At 29.0% G+C, this 17,274-nt stretch overlaps 2 protein-coding genes across 2 annotated transcripts; one reads left to right on the top strand and one right to left on the bottom strand.

The window, feature by feature from the left end:
- Positions 1-3,210: 3,210 nt before the first annotated feature.
- On the top strand, positions 3,211-10,007 carry LOC133790494 (serine carboxypeptidase-like 20). Its single transcript, XM_062228148.1, has 14 exons — positions 3,211-3,761; positions 3,863-4,011; positions 4,750-4,826; positions 4,927-5,049; positions 5,159-5,261; positions 5,341-5,378; positions 5,475-5,576; positions 5,976-6,059; positions 6,192-6,458; positions 6,846-6,911; positions 7,026-7,147; positions 7,649-7,762; positions 9,469-9,514; positions 9,652-10,007. Exons 1-14 carry the CDS (start codon positions 3,613-3,615, stop codon positions 9,733-9,735), a joined length of 1,524 nt encoding a protein of 507 aa, XP_062084132.1. The 5' UTR covers positions 3,211-3,612; the 3' UTR covers positions 9,736-10,007.
- A 795-nt stretch (positions 10,008-10,802) lies between these two features.
- On the bottom strand, positions 10,803-14,620 carry LOC133790495 (probable protein phosphatase 2C 33). Its single transcript, XM_062228149.1, has 5 exons — positions 13,215-14,620; positions 12,396-12,788; positions 12,184-12,301; positions 11,634-11,857; positions 10,803-11,526 (listed from the first exon to the last, which is right to left on the bottom strand). Exons 1-5 carry the CDS (start codon positions 13,467-13,469, stop codon positions 11,065-11,067), a joined length of 1,452 nt encoding a protein of 483 aa, XP_062084133.1. The 5' UTR covers positions 13,470-14,620; the 3' UTR covers positions 10,803-11,064.
- Between the last annotated feature and the right edge of the window lie 2,654 nt (positions 14,621-17,274).

The raw sequence follows: 17,274 nt of genomic DNA on the forward strand, positions 1-17,274 counted from the left end.
AGAATTTCCGTTATCTATACACTTATTATATAAAAGAGATATACATACATATATATATATATATATCAATAATCTCTACATATATGACATCTAAATACAACATTGACATATATATATATATTTACAAGGCTACATGACATATATATATAAATTACAATAATATTTAAAAAGAAATTAATAATAGAAATAAAATAAAAATAGAAAAAGTCATACTGTAGAGTAGTATACATGCATCAACTATTTTGATTAATTAATTAATTTTTGTTTAAGTTTATGTTTGTTTTAGTTTTTAAATTTGGTAGTGACAACAAGAGATTTTATATTATATGTTTAATATAATATTAATATTATACGTGAATTTTAAAGTTAAGTTTGTTGCTAGTTGCTAGTTGATAGTAGATTATATTATATTATATGTTTAATATGATATTATTCTAATATGTAAAGTTTAAATTTAAGTTTAATTAAATTTTATTTAAGTTATAAAACGTATGGTTTTATTATTTTTAAATAATTATGATTCTATTTTTATTTATTTATTTATTTAATTTTAAACCAATATCTCAAAAATATCCTATTTTAATTTTTTTAATTATTTGTTTATTAAATTTTATTTAAGTTTAAATTATATTTATAATTTATTATTAAATATAAGAATATTCTGTTAAATATAAGAATATTCCGTTAAAGTTAACGAAAAAAAACTGTAAAATTACAGTTATCTACACACTTTTTATATAGAAGAGATAAATCTACTTTGACCTCCCTATTTTTTAATATATTTTTTTACAAAATATGTATATTTTATATATGTAGTATATACCCACTGAATTCTTAATAAAAAAAATTGTATATAAATAAGATTAGCAAAAAATATGTATATAGAGTCAAAGCCCCCACTCTTATTGGTTCGAAGCTTAATACTATTCTATTAAATATAGACTCCAATTTCTATATAAGTTCAATTTGAATAAAATTATCAACTCTTGATTTTAATTTGTTAAAAAAAATTATTATCATTTTATTCAAACAAAATAAATATTTTTAATGTATATTTTTTCATTAAAAAAACACATCGATTTCTTTTTGTTTTTTTCCTAATATAATCTATATTAAAATAAAAATTTGGTTTTCCCTCTACAAGCTCTGTTAGTGCACACAGCTTATTAAAGTGAAAAGTGAAGTACACTTATTATCTTATGAAAAATGGTTCTCTTTCAAATTTTCAACAACTTTATTTTCTAATCCACTAATCATTCTTTTTCTTATTTAGAATTGTTAGAGTATTGAGTCTCGCGTGGAACAACGATAAAAATATTGAAACATTAATAAGACCACGAGTAACTTTACTAATTACAAATTAGTTTTTAAATGAAGACCAGTAATAATCTTGTAAAAAATTGTCAAACTTTCAAACCAAATTATCTTTTATATATATTTATATAATATACAACTAATTTGGTTTTGTAGCTTTGGAATGAGTACCTGAGTTTGTTGAGTATACTCTTAATTAGGTAGAACAAAAAATAGAAGTACAAAACATAGAGTTTTCTCGTCAACTGCCACAACTAAAAACTCAACAAAATCCAAGTTTTCACATTTGTTTTCATCCTCCACAAAAGAATAAAAAATATTTTCATCACTAAAAGGAAATTTCTTGGCCCCTATTGGCCAATGGCCAGAGCCCTTCTTTGGAGTTTTCACCCTAGCAAGTCATTTTCTTCTGCCTCAACTCACCATTGTTTTCCCTTTCAATGTCATGGTTATAATTCTCCAACTTTCTCTATTGTTTTTTTTTTTTGTCTCTAGGTAAAATAAATTAAAAAAAAATCATAATAATATGTAGCCACCAAGAAAAGATAAAGAACAAATGTTTTCTTTGTATATATCATTGATTAATTTTTGCAACATTTTGTAACTTTTAGGAGTCAATACAATGTATGGTGTTACACTTTAATTATTATACCAAAATTATCAAACCTAACTTGTTTCCCAAAATACAAGAATTTTCATAACACACACCACTTTCCTATCATAATCACTAAATTAATATATCTTTCACAAATTATTGTTTCATTGTGACCCTACTAATTACCAAATAAATAAATGAAAAATTATAACCCCTACTTTTTGATCAAGATAGACTTTCCATATATGACATAATTCTAAAAACAATTCAACATAAATTTGGTGGTATCATAAAGACTAGTAACCAAACACATGAATTATTTCCCAACGTTTAAATCAAATAATTATTAGTGTATCATCATCATCCCTTTTCATAATAAATACTAATAAACATAGTTTGTATCACTACATTGTATTATGTTTGTTCTATATGGCTCAACAGAGACAAAGAAAAAATTAAAAAAAATATATTTATATAATAAATAAAGGTTTTTACAATGCTGAATAATCTTTCTATCTTTGTAATACTAATTTAGACATTTAATTTTAAATAATTACAAACACACCCTTTTAGTGTATAAATTGAAAATATATATATATGTACATAATGGACAATTTTTTTTTATAGGGGCTTCACTTTAAGTCGTATCGGTGGGGCTTTCAGTGTTTCTCGACCCGTGAACAGTTTTCGATATGATTTTTTTTAATGATTGTGTATATTGTAGCTATTTAGAGCATCCTGCAAATTTTCAGAAAATTCCGAATAGTTTACAGTACCGAAAATTATGTTCAAACATGTTGTTTTCCACGCGCATAAAAAAATTAGTCACGCATGCAACAATATGTTTAAACTTAGTTTTCGGTACTGTAAACTATTCAGAATTTTCTGAAAAATTTGCAGGATGTTCTAAATAGTTACAATATACACGGTCATACAAAATAATCGCGCCGAAAACTGTCTACGGGTCGAGAACACTGAGAAACCACCCGTAGGACTTAAATTGAAGCCAATACATATATAGCTTAACAACTCATACTCTTAATTATTTTTTATTTTTCTAATTTATAAAATAAAGCATCCCATTTGTAATTATTTGAAACTGAAGATTTCTAACATGTATTTAAATTAAATAAACCCTAAAAAATAAATAAAATTCCCATATAGAGTGAAACCTCTTATTTCTACCATATGGTACATAAACTCATGATTGAAGATGATTGGACAAAGCACTTGGTTTGGTCTTGCTTCTTGGCATGAGGATATGGTCCACAATTCATCATCTCCTTCAAAATTTGATACCACTGCTCACTTGTCATAGTTGTCTTCAAGCTGAGTCTTTTTCCCTCCAATTTTTTCTTTTTCAATACCTTTTCATGCCAACTGTTTTCCTCCTTTTTTCTGACCTGAGATGAGAAACTGAACTTTTTCTGCTTCTCTGGTTCAAGTAATTTTTCACTTTTTCTTTTTTCTTTCTTGTCAACATATATAGCTCCCTATATAACTACTCTCTTCTCCTTTCATTTCATTGTCTATTATCACCTTCATTCCCCACTCACTCACACTTGCTTGTCTCTCTCTTTCAAAACAAACATATACACATACAACAACACAATAAGCCTTGAACTATATAGCCATATATAGCTATATATACACACTTGTTCAAACCTCTAACTTGTTGTACCAACCATAACAGTCTTATTCCCATGGCAGAACATTATTCCAAATTCTTCTTTCTCTTCTTCATATTCTCTCTTTATTGCATTCTTTTATCTTCTGAAGCTGCTCCTTCAGGCTCTCTTGTCACAAAACTTCCTGGCTTTACTGGTACTTTTCCATCCAAACACTACTCAGGGTAAGTTTCTTTATACACATACATGTATATATAGCATGAAAAGATTGAATATTTACAACACTATATGTAAGTATATGAGTTTTGGTATGTGGGATTTGCAGATACATAAACATAGATGGGAATCCAAGTGGGAAAAATCTCTTCTATTACTTTGTTTCTTCTGAGAGAAACCCAACAAGTGATCCAGTAGTTTTGTGGTTAAATGGAGGACCTGGTTGCTCTAGCTTTGATGCTTTTGTGTATGAACATGGTACGGTCATTTTGGTACAGTTTATCATATATAGCTTTGGTATCTGAACCACTAACCTTTTTAGCTATTTTTCTGCTTCAAATTCAGATGTACTGTACTGTACCACTATTTCAATGTTGCATTGCACTGTTCACAAGTCATACTTTGTAAAAGAATATACTTTTTACTTTATGTGTTTATCATTGTTTGATTAATTAATTGAAATGGCATATTTTATTGGCATGAGGTTTGTCAATTATTAGAGTAAAGGGAGAAAAAAGAAGAAGTTTCTTTTAGATGGGTTGGGGTTAGTTTAAAGATAGATAGAACATGAAGAAGATAGGCTCTTCTTTTTTTCTTTTTCTTTTTTGAAATTTTTTTTAACTTTTATTGATTTCATAGAAAAGGTCCTGTCTTTTCCATTTGTTTTATATATGTGCACCAGACAAATGCTGTTTTTTTTGTTTTCATTTTTCTTGTGTTTTGGTTGTTTTAAATAAAATTGTCTATATATTTTAGTTAAGTGTGAAAAGAAATGATTCTTCACTTTTAATACCTTTATCTATTTAGACTCACCTTGATTAATACAACCCTCATCTTATATGTGTGCCATATCATGCCACATCATCTAATCTATGCTTTGTTTGTCATTATACTATTTTTCATGGTTTTATTATATTATTAATATTCATTCTTAAACATTTTTTGGAGTAGAGATATGTGGTCTCATTTCATTTGCATAATCAACTAATAATGCAGGACCATTCAGCTTTGAAGAGGGAAAGCCAAAAGGAAGCTTACCCAAGTTACATCTAAATCCATTTAGTTGGTCAAAGGTCAAAGTTATTGATAAGAATATTTTCATGGAAAATTTTAATAATTTCTTTGGTTTATTATATATTTATATCAACAAACAACACAATTCAATTATTTCAGGTTTCAAATATTATATATTTGGATTCTCCAACTGGTGTTGGCTTTTCTTATTCCAAAGATCCAACCAAATACATAACTGGAGATCTACAAACTGCTTCTGATACACACACTTTCCTCCTCAAGGTAGTTAATTAGGGACTTAATTATTATAAAGACTAATAATAATAAAATTGTTTAATTATATAAAAATACTAATAATTAATGAGTTTTTATATGCTATCTTTACTATCAGTGGTTTAAGCAATTCCCAGAGTTCATTTCAAACCCATTTTACATTGCTGGAGAGTCTTTTGCTGGAATATATGTGCCCACACTTGCTTCTGAAGTTGCAAAAGGTATTGATTAATTACATTTTAAAAGTTTGTAATTAATAATTTGTGGGGTATTAAATTTAAGTTTGTTTCTCTTTTGCAGGAATAAAAAATGGGAACAAACCAGTCATCAATTTTAAGGTACTTAACACTATAAATTGGGCAGGAAAATCCCATTAATAAAGAAAAAAACTTTGAGCTAATTAAATTATATATTTCACTAATTGTTGTGAGTAGGGTTACATGGTTGGAAATGGAGTGACTGACCCAAATTTTGATGGCAATGCTCTTGTCCCATTTGCCCATGGTATGGCCCTCATCTCAGATGATATCTATGAGGTAAGAAATTATTTCTTTTTGTTTTTTTTTGGTCACATGAACAATTGAAATTTGAAATTTTGATTGTATTTCACTTCAAAATTTTACATGCTTTCATATCTATCAAGTGTGAAATTATTGGGTTTTGTTTTTTGGTCACATGGGCAATTGAAATTTGAAATTTTGATTGTATTTCACTTCAAAAGTTACATGCTTTCACATGTTTTTGAAATTAGACTGATTTTAACACTTCAAAGTTACATGCTTTCACATCTATGGGGTATGAAATTATTGGTTTTTTGTTTTTTTGGTCACGTGGGCAATTGATACTTAGAATTTTGATTGTATTTCACTTCAAAAGCAAGATACTTTCACATGTTTTTTGGAATTAGACTGATTTTAACACCTTGTGACTACTAGGCAGCCAGAGCTGCTTGTAAAGGAAATTACCATGCTAACTATGATGAACCCATTTGCAGACAGAAACTTGAGAGAGTAAGCCAGGTATATCTATCTATCTATCTATTTACATATAAACATGTATATGTGATTATATATATTCTATGAAACAAAAAAGAGGCAAATAGGTACATCAATGTAATGGGTTGTCTTTTTCTTAATCTGAGGGGTTAATAGGCTCTTGATGGACTAAACATATACGATATATTGGAGCCATGTTACCATAGTCCAGACACTGCTAAACAAAATGCCAAAGGAAACTCAAGCTTACCCCTAAGTTTCCAGCAACTGGGGATGACTGATAAGCCTCTCCCAGTTAGAAAAAGGATATTTGGCCGAGCTTGGCCTTTCGAGGCACCAGTAAGAGATGGCATTGTCCCTTTGTGGCCCCAACTCGCTGCCTCTTCTGCTGTTACTACTTCAAGTATCACAGTTCCATGTTTTGTAAGTTTATTTACTTCTGCTACTATTCTCTCTCGAGTCTTGACTAGGCAAGCTTGTATTTTTGAGTGTATATGTAATAAAATTACTATTTTACCAAATGGGTTCTCATCAAACCACTAAAAATGCATATAGCATTGTTTGTCTTTTCCCAAGTTTTTGTTTCCTTCTGTATATTTGTGTTATAATTAGTAAAAGCTGTTGTTTTTGGATGTTTCGATGTGCCAAGTTTAATGCCTTGCTTTTTATACCCCATGCCAACTAAATGTCAGCAAAAAACTCAGTTGCAAGTTGTGACCTTTAAAGGGCATATTCCCTTAATACATGTACATACATATATATATATATATATATTGTTTTGATTTACACTTTTCTTTTTTCCAACTGTAGGATGATAAAGTTGCAACAGCATGGCTGAATGACAAAGCAGTAAGGGAAGCAATACATGCAGCACCAGTAAGAGCTTGCTTATCTGATATCTTTAAGTAGCTGGTTTCAAGTACTGTTAATTTGAAGATTTGAAGTGTAACTTTGCATATTCTTGCCTATATGTATTTATGTTGTTATTAGGAAAGTGTGAGTGGTGCTTGGGATTTATGTACAAGCAGAATAAGCTACGATCATGATGCTGGAAGTATGATCCCTTACCACAAAAACCTCACAATGCAAGGTTACCAAGCCCTCATTTTCAGGTGCTTCATAATAGTGCTTGCTTACTATTGTGTTCTATATATTTATATACATAGAGACCGACTACAATCCTAATTCGAATTAGAGGGTCCCCGGTGCACTCACACACAGTAACTGTGTACATTGTAGTTATCTAAAACATCTTACAAATTTTTAAGAAATTCTGAATAAATTATAGTACCGAAAACAGAGTTCAAACAGCTTGTTGCACTCGTGCTTATTTTTTTGTATACGCGTGTAAAAGTCAACTGTTTAAACCTTGTTTTCAGCATTGTAAATTATTCAAAATTTCTTAAAATTTTACATGGTGTCTTAAATAATTACAATGTACACTGTCATATAAAAAAAACATTGGAAAAAAAATTATCGAAACGTAGAAAACACAAACTGGCTGCACTAGTATTGTCAAAAAAAAGTAGATGCACTCTAATCGCACTCTATAAATATATGATAAGATTTGAATGTTGATAGTGTGTTTTTACTGTTGTGTTTTTTGTTGGCAGTGGAGACCATGATATGTGTGTGCCATTTACTGGAAGCCAGGCATGGACAAGATCAATTGGATATAAGATTATAGATGAGTGGAGGCCTTGGATTTCCAATTCTCAAGTTGCAGGGTAACTTTTCTTTTCTTTTCATGCCTAACACATAATCTCCTCCACTCACTTTTAATCTAATTCAATATACCTTTTATACAATTACTCACCTTCACTCATTGATTCATATAGAATTGATAAATAAATATATATATATATATACATGTATATACTAGTAAAGATTGCACATGCCTTAGGCATGTGCCCATAGGTAAAAAAATGTTTGTTGTTTTGATTTTAAGGTAAAAAAGATAGTTTAACTTTAATTTAAATAGGAGCTGTCCCATTGTACAACCTTTTTTTTTTAAATATTATAATTTCACACAAAACAAAAATAGTTGAATGAACTATTATTCATGCTCTTCTATATATTTAATAGATATATATATACTAGTGAAAGAATATATGCTTTGAGGCAGGTACTTTTAATTAAAAAATAATATTAAAACTAATTAATTTGATATTTATTAAGTTATATTATTTATTATTAAAAAATTAAATTAGTAATAATTGTTATTAGAATATTAATTTTGTATTTGTTAGGTTACAAAATAAATTTGTCTTATTATTTTTTACTTTAACATAAAAATAAAATACTAATTATTAAAATAAAGAACAATTTATTTTAAGGGTTTATTTTATAATAAATCTACATAATTTAAAAAATATATATAAAATATATCCTAATTAAAAAATAATTATTGGTTTTTAAAGCTTATTAATAAGTAATATATATATATATAAATATTAATATATAGAAGCATGGATGTTTGGTGTAACCCATCAACTATTTTGTCTTTAATTTATTTACTTTCTCAATAATTTTTATTTAAATAAATAATTTGTCTTTCTTATTAACTGGAAAATTTATATATTGTCTTTTCTTGCATACAGTGTTTATCATAACATATATTGCTATTTTTTTTGTTTTTTGTTTTTTTGGGAGTTTCTATTAGCATTTACTTTTTTTTATCTTTCTCTTAAATAAAAGAAATACATTAATATTAAAAAATAATCAATTTTAACTTGAAACTTCAAGTAAATTTAGTATTTCATATGTTGATTTTTAAATTTAATAAAAACTACTTTTACACTTACTCAAAAAATTGACCATTAATAATAAAAATAATAGATCAAATTTTTTTAATAATAAATAAAATTTCACATTTATAAAATCAACTATTCTTTTTCACAATTTTTAAATAAAATTAATAACAAAAAAACTAATTCTTTCAAATAACAAATATAAGTTTATTAACATAAAATTAATTCTTTTTTATATAGGGAGAATTTTAGGTAACTGTAGGAGCTTTTTTATTTTCAGTACTTGGATAAATTATGACCTAATTTTTTTTATATGATGGCATACATTATAATAGGCATCCTGCCAATTTTAAAAAAATTCTGAATAATTTACAGTGCTGAAATCAAAGTTCAAATAGTATATTTTCCACGCGTATAAAAAAAATCAGGCACAACTGACTGTTAGAACTCTAATTTTTGTACCATAAATTGTTCAGAATTTTCCGAAAATTGACGAGAAGCATGTTGTAACTATAATGTATGTCATAAACAAAAAAAATTGGATTATAATTTCTCCAAATACCAAAAATAAAATACGCGCAGGCAATAGTGATGTCCTACCTAAAAGAAAATTCATATTTATATATATAAGACAATATTTATAAACTACTTTGAAAAGAAACTGTTCTATTGGTTGGCTGCAGATACTTACAAGGGTATGACCACAACCTCACATTCCTCACCATCAAGGTTTGTATTTATCCCCTTAAATGTTATTTGGCAATGTTTTCCATTAAGATATGAATCTTTTTTCTACTTATGATAACAGTTCAAATACCCTTCTAAAGATTGAAATTAGTAAAAAAAAAATTATTTGATGGTGACAGGGAGCAGGGCATACTGTTCCTGAATACAAGCCCCTTGAGGCTTTGGACTTCTTTAGCCGTTGGTTGGAGGGAAAACCCATATGAAACAATTATTATTTGTCCCCAAAAAAAATGACAGAATTGAAGAAGCATATTTTATCTCTCCAAGTACATTTTTTTTATCATATTTTTCCTATGAAAGAAATTCAAGGCAACTAATCCAATAAACAGCTTCAATTTATAGGCCAAATAGAAAAGAATCTTATCTTCAAACTGTAAGTTGTAATTTTTTTTTGACCTGTTCAAGAATGCCATGGCCAATGGATTAATGATAATGTTTTGGTATTCATAGCTATATATATAGATTCTTACCACTATTTAACTCTATAATAATAGGTCCCCTCCTCAACCACTAATTTGGATTTTTATTCATAAATCTACTCTTTGAACATGAGGTACATGAAGCAATTGACCCACTTTCTATTCTTTTTTTATTATTATTATTATTATTTCTCCTTTTTTTTTTTGAGAAATGTAAATGTAAGATAAGAATAAGATGAATTGTGTCATAAGTTGAGATTCCCATCACCCAAAGCTGTATTATATTTTGTCACCTTTTGCTTAAGCATATCATCTCATCAACCAAGGAATAGTCTTCCTCAATGTCCTTGTTATAATTTATAAATATAATATATATATATATATATATATAAATATATGTTATGGAGGGAAGAAACTTTGAGTTGGAACAAAGAAGTCAGAATATGGGGATTGCATTACTTGGGTTCTCTCAGCCACTCATCTAAAGCAAGCTTTTCACATTCTGCAAGTGTTTTTAAGATATGAAGTCATGACAAATTGGCAACTTGGATAGCACCTATAAGAAAAAGATATTTCATTGAAACAATTCAATTCAAACCACAAAGAAGAAAGATTCAACATTTTCTTGTATTGGAAAGACATAACAAAGAATAGAGAATCTGACAGCTCAAAAAAGTCAAAGAGTAGAGATTAAAATGAAGAAGAAGAAGAAGAAGATTCATTGAACTTCCAGCCAAAAAAAAATTACAGTGCATTATCACAAGATTATTATTAACATCATTACAAAACAACAAATATCAGATGAGACACTTTGAAGCACAAATTTTTTTTTTTTATTTAAAAAAAAATAAAAAGAAGAGGAGAGTTGGTTTTACAAAAATTCTAATCCTATCCACACAAGAGAGAGGACACTTTCCCCAGACATTGCTAATATAGCCGGGCCAACTTCTCCTGTCCAAGTTCTAATATTGAGGGCCCTACAAATATCTCTGAATTCCCATCTATAGAAAATAATAAAATTTGAAATGGAAAAATGAAACAAAAATTTGAAGGAAAAAAAAAATAATCCAGGAAAGAAGGTAAAACTGACTGGCTTCTTCTTCCCTAGTATTATTATTTGTGGGGTTCGGTTTCATTTTCACCAGGAACAAACCTTGGCAGTGTCAATAATGTATTAACACGAGAAACTCCTTCCAAAGCAGACCAATCCTTACCTGGCTCTGAATTCATAACATCTGAGCCATCTTCTGGATGAATCTCTTCACATGTTCGGACAGTACCTGACCGGTCCAAACCAGTAGGACACGAGAAATCTTCTTCTTTCTCTGTTGCAGAGTTAACCTCGTATGCAGTAGTGAGTTGTTCCTTGGGCCTAGTATTTGCAGCAACGGACAAATTGTCCATGTCTGAGTCAAGGAAGAGGCAAACGACAGCGCAGTCATCTACTTTTGATGTGGGATACTTGTGTCTCCACGCTCGAACTGCTGTCTCAACTAATGCTCGAGCTGCTGTAGAACGAGATGGAGCTGAAGCTATTATGTCTACAACTTCTTTGTTTGTGAGGACATCCCATATCTAACAAGGGAAAATAAATTTGTAAGGATAATATTGGAAGCAGAGGAAATGACATCCAGTAAAGAAATTTTTTCTTAAATTAGTTTTTTTTTTTTTTTTGGTCATACCCCATCTGTAGCCAAGACTATGAACTCATCTTTTTCAGTGGTTCTCCTATAGGATATTTCAGGCACAGAGATTAGACCGAAATCCTTGAGGCAAAAATCACCAAAAGCACGAGCCATGGCAAGGCCAGGTGAATCGTTGTTTGGCAGCCAAACTCGAGCAACTTCAGGTTCATCATGAAGAGCGAATACACGCCCTCTACACTTACGAATCCTCTCAGCTTCCGCTGTATAGCATAGAAAAGAAAAAAAATTAAAAGGGGATTTAAGTAGAAAGTATTATGATTCAAAAAACAAAGTTTGCTAGAAAGAACTTGATGGTAAAAGGATGCTACTAATAATCCAAGACTCAACCATTTCATGATTAATTCTAATTATCAAAACACAAAGCCCTTGAGCTTTTTCGTGCAAGAAAGCACACAGAGCAAATAGCTAATTACATTGTTAATATTTTAGCATCATAATTGTGGAAGCTATGTTAGATCCTGGTCCTGATTTTAGGTCAAGGAACAACACTCTTCTCTAAGTCCAGAAATCAGGGTGAGAGAATCACCTGGGAGATTTGGTTTGAGATCCACAGTCAACTGAACTGGAACTAGGGAATTGTCATTGTCTCTCGTACCGAGTACTGCTCTTGAGTCCCCAACATTTCCAATGACAATATCCCGACCCTACAAAGCAGGATTACAGCTCATGGTCAAGATGGGAATCTTACAAAAGGTCAACAAAGTAACCAAAAAGTTTTTTTAATGGCTATTAGCTCACCTGCTTAACGAGAGTTACAGCTGTAGTCCCGCTACAGAAGCAATCTATACTTGCTTGTGTTCTCAGTTCCCTATCCATGACTTTGAAAGCCTTCAAAAATGACTCTTTCAGTGTCTGAAAGAAATCAGGGCGTTTTTCTGCTTCCCCCAAATCAATGGAGGTCCTCGGTTCTTCATCAGCAGATGCCAGGGCCATCGTATCTTCGGAATTCATGCTTCCTGCAGTGTTCAGGCTGATCTCTTTGAGAACATCCCCACTATTTATGTTCACTTCCCAGTGTGCACTCAATTTCAGAGGAAGAGAATCCCTCACTCTTTTCGCAACCATATGACCAAAAGGACCGTGACCATCGAAAACACCACAGAAAACTGTGTCTGTTCTGGAACCAAAGTTCTGAAATGAAAAGTCAAGAGAGATAGTAATTATGAAAGACAAAGAAACAAAACAAAAAATTAATACCCAAAAACATGAATTTTAAGTTTTCTTTTGTCCTTTTAAAGTGATGCCAAAGCAAAACTACAAGTTAGTAACATCGAACCTATAATTAAGACAACAAAAACGTATAGATACTTGAAAAAACAAAATTAGCGGATCCCTTAAAAAGCCAATGATCCTAAAAATTGCATATGGAGATTCAAGTCCAGAAATAGCATACTCTATAATTCAGGATACACGAGGGCTTAGTAGTAGTTCCACTATTTTTGCATACCAAAATAAATCAAATATATTTAAATTTACCGTGAATTGAATATCTAAAGATAAACACAATAATAACCCGAGTAGAGATGACCATTTTTAACAAGATAAGAAAGAACTAACCTCCCAAACAAGCATGGCATCCTGATTGGTCCCTTTCTTGCCCTGTTGAGTAAAAAGTGAAGCAACTTCACTTGACCCATTTAAGAACATCCTCCCAGGAATCCTGTGCAGTGGCTCTTCCCTCCTATAGTCAAAAGATGAGTTTCGAGACCCAGGTTTCTTTCTGGAGTTCTTCCTTTTCCTGACCCCCAGTGAGGGAGACAACGGCGAACTGCCATGAGGGCCCCTGCTTTCTGCAGATAAGCAGGACCCCATTCTCAGGGCCCTGATTATATTAAATATGCACTCCAGACCAGCCAAACAACCACAACCCCTATTTTCAATTGAAGGATCCGTCAGAAAAGCTTGGTGATGAACCTTAAAAAAACCTCTCCTTTTTCTCTTTTCTAAGAGGTAAAACTCTTACAAAATTGCAGCTTTTGACTCTTCAATCACAACTATAGAGAGAACCCTTTTGAGCTCAAAGGCTGAGAATCAAATTAAAAAGCTCTTTGGTCTTCAACCTGTAGAATTACGATCAGTAACCGAAGAAAATTGTCCAAATCCAGATACCCTTTTGCATTCAAGTGTCACTTGTCAGAATAACCGACGAATTCGCCTTACAACCACTTAAATTATGCTAAAATTACAAAAATATGATCCCTCCCCCACTAGGAACCAATCCAGAATTCAATACCAGCCCCTTTCAGCTTTCCTTGGATTGTAAAGAAAAGCAACTTTCTTTTTCTTTGTTGTTCAAGCTCTTGCCTTTATTTGTTTATATTTAATCATGAAAATATTATAAAAAGTATAAGGCGAATATGGATAAAGAGAGCAGATCTATGACACTTTTTTCACCAAAAAAACCCAACTTGATATCCCAACAACATCGTATACGAAAATTCAAAGAAAACAAAGAAAGAAAACCAATCAATTCCAATTACTGCTCGTTCAAACCTCAAAAGGGTGTCCCAAAGTTGTGATCTTGAGTCAAAACCACAGCGCGTCAAACGATATAATTCTTCTGGGATCAAACCAATGAACCGAAGAAACTCATGCAGATATAGCCAAACGGAGGCAGAGAAAATGTGCAGAAAAAACAGAACAGCTCATTCGCCAACTTGGCATACAGAAAAAGATACCCTTTTTCTGACTCTTTTACTTTTCTGGAGAAAGCTATAGCACAATACCACTGGGGGAAAGAAAGAGAGAAACCCAGTTCCCTAATGGAGAAAAAAAATGTGTGCAGTGGGAGTAGATAGAGATGGGTTTGGAAAAATGGACAATGAGAGAGAGAGAGGAGAGAGACTGGGTTGCTATATGGAAAAATTATGGTGAGGGCAACCACCAGCACCAGAAAAATAGACGAGAAGAGATACCAAGATTGCAAAATACCCGCTCTATTATAACAATAAATAAAAGGCCATGACTTTCTCTAGAGGGAGAGAGAGAGAGAGAGGACTTGTTTTTTAGAGAGAGAAAGAGTGTGAATTGGATTGGTATATGAAAGGAAGGAATAGAATAAGTTCCTTTTTCCATTTCTGTAACTTAAAAAATCTTTAGATAAGATGAGATTTATTTTGGTAGGAAGAGGTTTATTAAGGATAATGATGAGATAAATAGTTTTTAAAAAATAAATTAATTTGTTTTTATTATGTGTGGAAATAATTTTTTTTAGTTACAATATTGCAAATTATTGTTGGAGGTTTTTGACTAGTTGTTTATTATTATAATTATTAATTAGAGAGGTTTTAATGGTTATATTTGAAGATCAAAGCTCGTGGCTTTGACTCTAATTCATTCATATGTAGTTTCAAAATTTTCGTTTTTACATTAATATATTACATTCTTTTTCATACACGTTTCAAGTATTACCTTTTTTTTTCTTCTTGTTACTATGAAGAAAAAAAAATCATTATTTTCATTATTTTTGTAGTTATAAGTTGAAACTCTTTACTGTGTTAATTATTTTTATTTTAAGTGGAAAATTTTATATAATTGGCTGTTTTATAGATGTGTTGTCCTTTCAAAAAATATATATATAATTTTTTTCTACTCTTTGTGTGGGCTAGATTCCTCTCATCGCTTTCAACTTAATAAACATAATAGGAGTATTATATGGTAGGATCTTCAAAAAGAGTCATATTTTGTATTTTCTATCCATAAATAATTTTTGGTACGATATTTTTTTTTATGATTGTGTATACTATAATTATTTAGAGCATCTTGCAAATTTTTAGAAAATTTTGAATAATTTAACATGCTGAAAACTAGGTTCAAACATGTTATTTTTAACTTGCATACAAAAATTAGTCACACATAGAACAACCTATTTTTAAACTAGTTTTCTACACTGTAAATTATTCAGAATTTTCTGAAAATTTGTAGGATGCTTTAAATAATTTCAATATACACGATCATAAAAGAAATCGTACCGAAAATTATTCACAAATTAGAAATACGAAAAAGTCCAATCGATATTATCTTTTTAAAACCCCTACCACAGAATCATGCTATATTTGTCTTTTTTCCATATACTTTTTAATGTAAAAAAGTGATTCATTATAAATTTAAAATTACATTATATGCATTAATAATAACACAAAAACAATTATGTGGTTTTGGTCATTTAGTCTTTTCTTTTCCACACCTCTCCATATTCTTCGTTTCTTTTCCTATTACATTTTACATATCAAATTATTATTTTTCCATTTGTGTCATTTTCTCTTTTTACTTTTTTATGTCATGATGATGTCTAGTATCATATTTTATATAATAATTTTTTTTAATATTTCTAAAAAAGGAATAACTAATAAATTTTGTTTAGTATTACACATCTTTAATATTTTTAAGCTCAAAATATTCTCTCTAATTTTTACAAAATGCTTTCTTTAAAAATTTGGTATATACACTTTTTAAAGAGCTTTTTATTAATGTATAAATCACTTTTAAAATTTTATCCAAAAACACATTAAAAATAACTTTGAAAAAATATATAAAAAGTGTGTAAATAATAATTTTTTTTTGTTTTAACGAATTGTATTGTTAATTTTAATTGGATATTCTAAATATTTAACAAAATATACTTAAACTAACTAAAAATATATATTTATTAATTATATTAATATAAATTCAAATTCAAATGTTATAAAATATTATTATTATAATAATATATAATACAAACTAAATATTTAATAATTATATTAATATAAATTTAAATGTTATAAAATATTATTGTGATAATATTATATAATCTTAATGTTTTTTATTAATTATATTAATACGAATTTAAACATTATAAAATATTATTGTTATAATAATATTTAATACAAGATTAGACATTAAATACTTATATTAATATAAATTTAAATATTATAAAATATCATTATAATAATATATAATAAATAATCTTAATTTTTATTAAAAAAAATTATCATTTATGTTTAAAAATGTTATCATATTATATATATATTTAAAAAAATCATAAACAATGTTTTTGTTTAATTTTTCATTTAATATGTTTATGTCATTCTTTTATATATAATATTGTTTATTTATTTGAAATTTATATTACGATTATATAAATTTAATAAAAATAATTAATAAATTTTATAAATAAAATTAAACAAATATGCATTGTGTGTTGCTTGTATCTAATGTATATATGTGTATTTGGTATCATACGCAGACTGTATTTTTATAGAAAAAAATCTTATTTATGAAAAGAAAAAGAAATTGTAAAAAAATTAAAAATAAAAATAAGTTATTTTTTAAGAAAATTCAATAATTTCTAATATTTAAAAAAATCAAAATTATGTTAAGCACTCAACACATGGACTGAGAGAGTGTAGGATCTCATTTATATAAATTTATATGCATGATATTTATAAATATATATTCAAAACAATATACATAGTAGAAATCATAAAATCATACAAGCATGTGAATATTACATAGATACATAAATACAATAACAAAACCCTTAGAGTACTTACGAGATGCGTAGCGAAACAATGATTACACTATTTGGATTTCCTAACATTTTGTCTTTGTTGAATACTAGGTATTATAAGGAATCCAA

The sequence above is a fragment of the Humulus lupulus genome, chromosome 7 (assembly GCF_963169125.1).
Source record: "Humulus lupulus chromosome 7, drHumLupu1.1, whole genome shotgun sequence".
Classification (NCBI taxonomy): domain Eukaryota; kingdom Viridiplantae; phylum Streptophyta; class Magnoliopsida; order Rosales; family Cannabaceae; genus Humulus; species Humulus lupulus.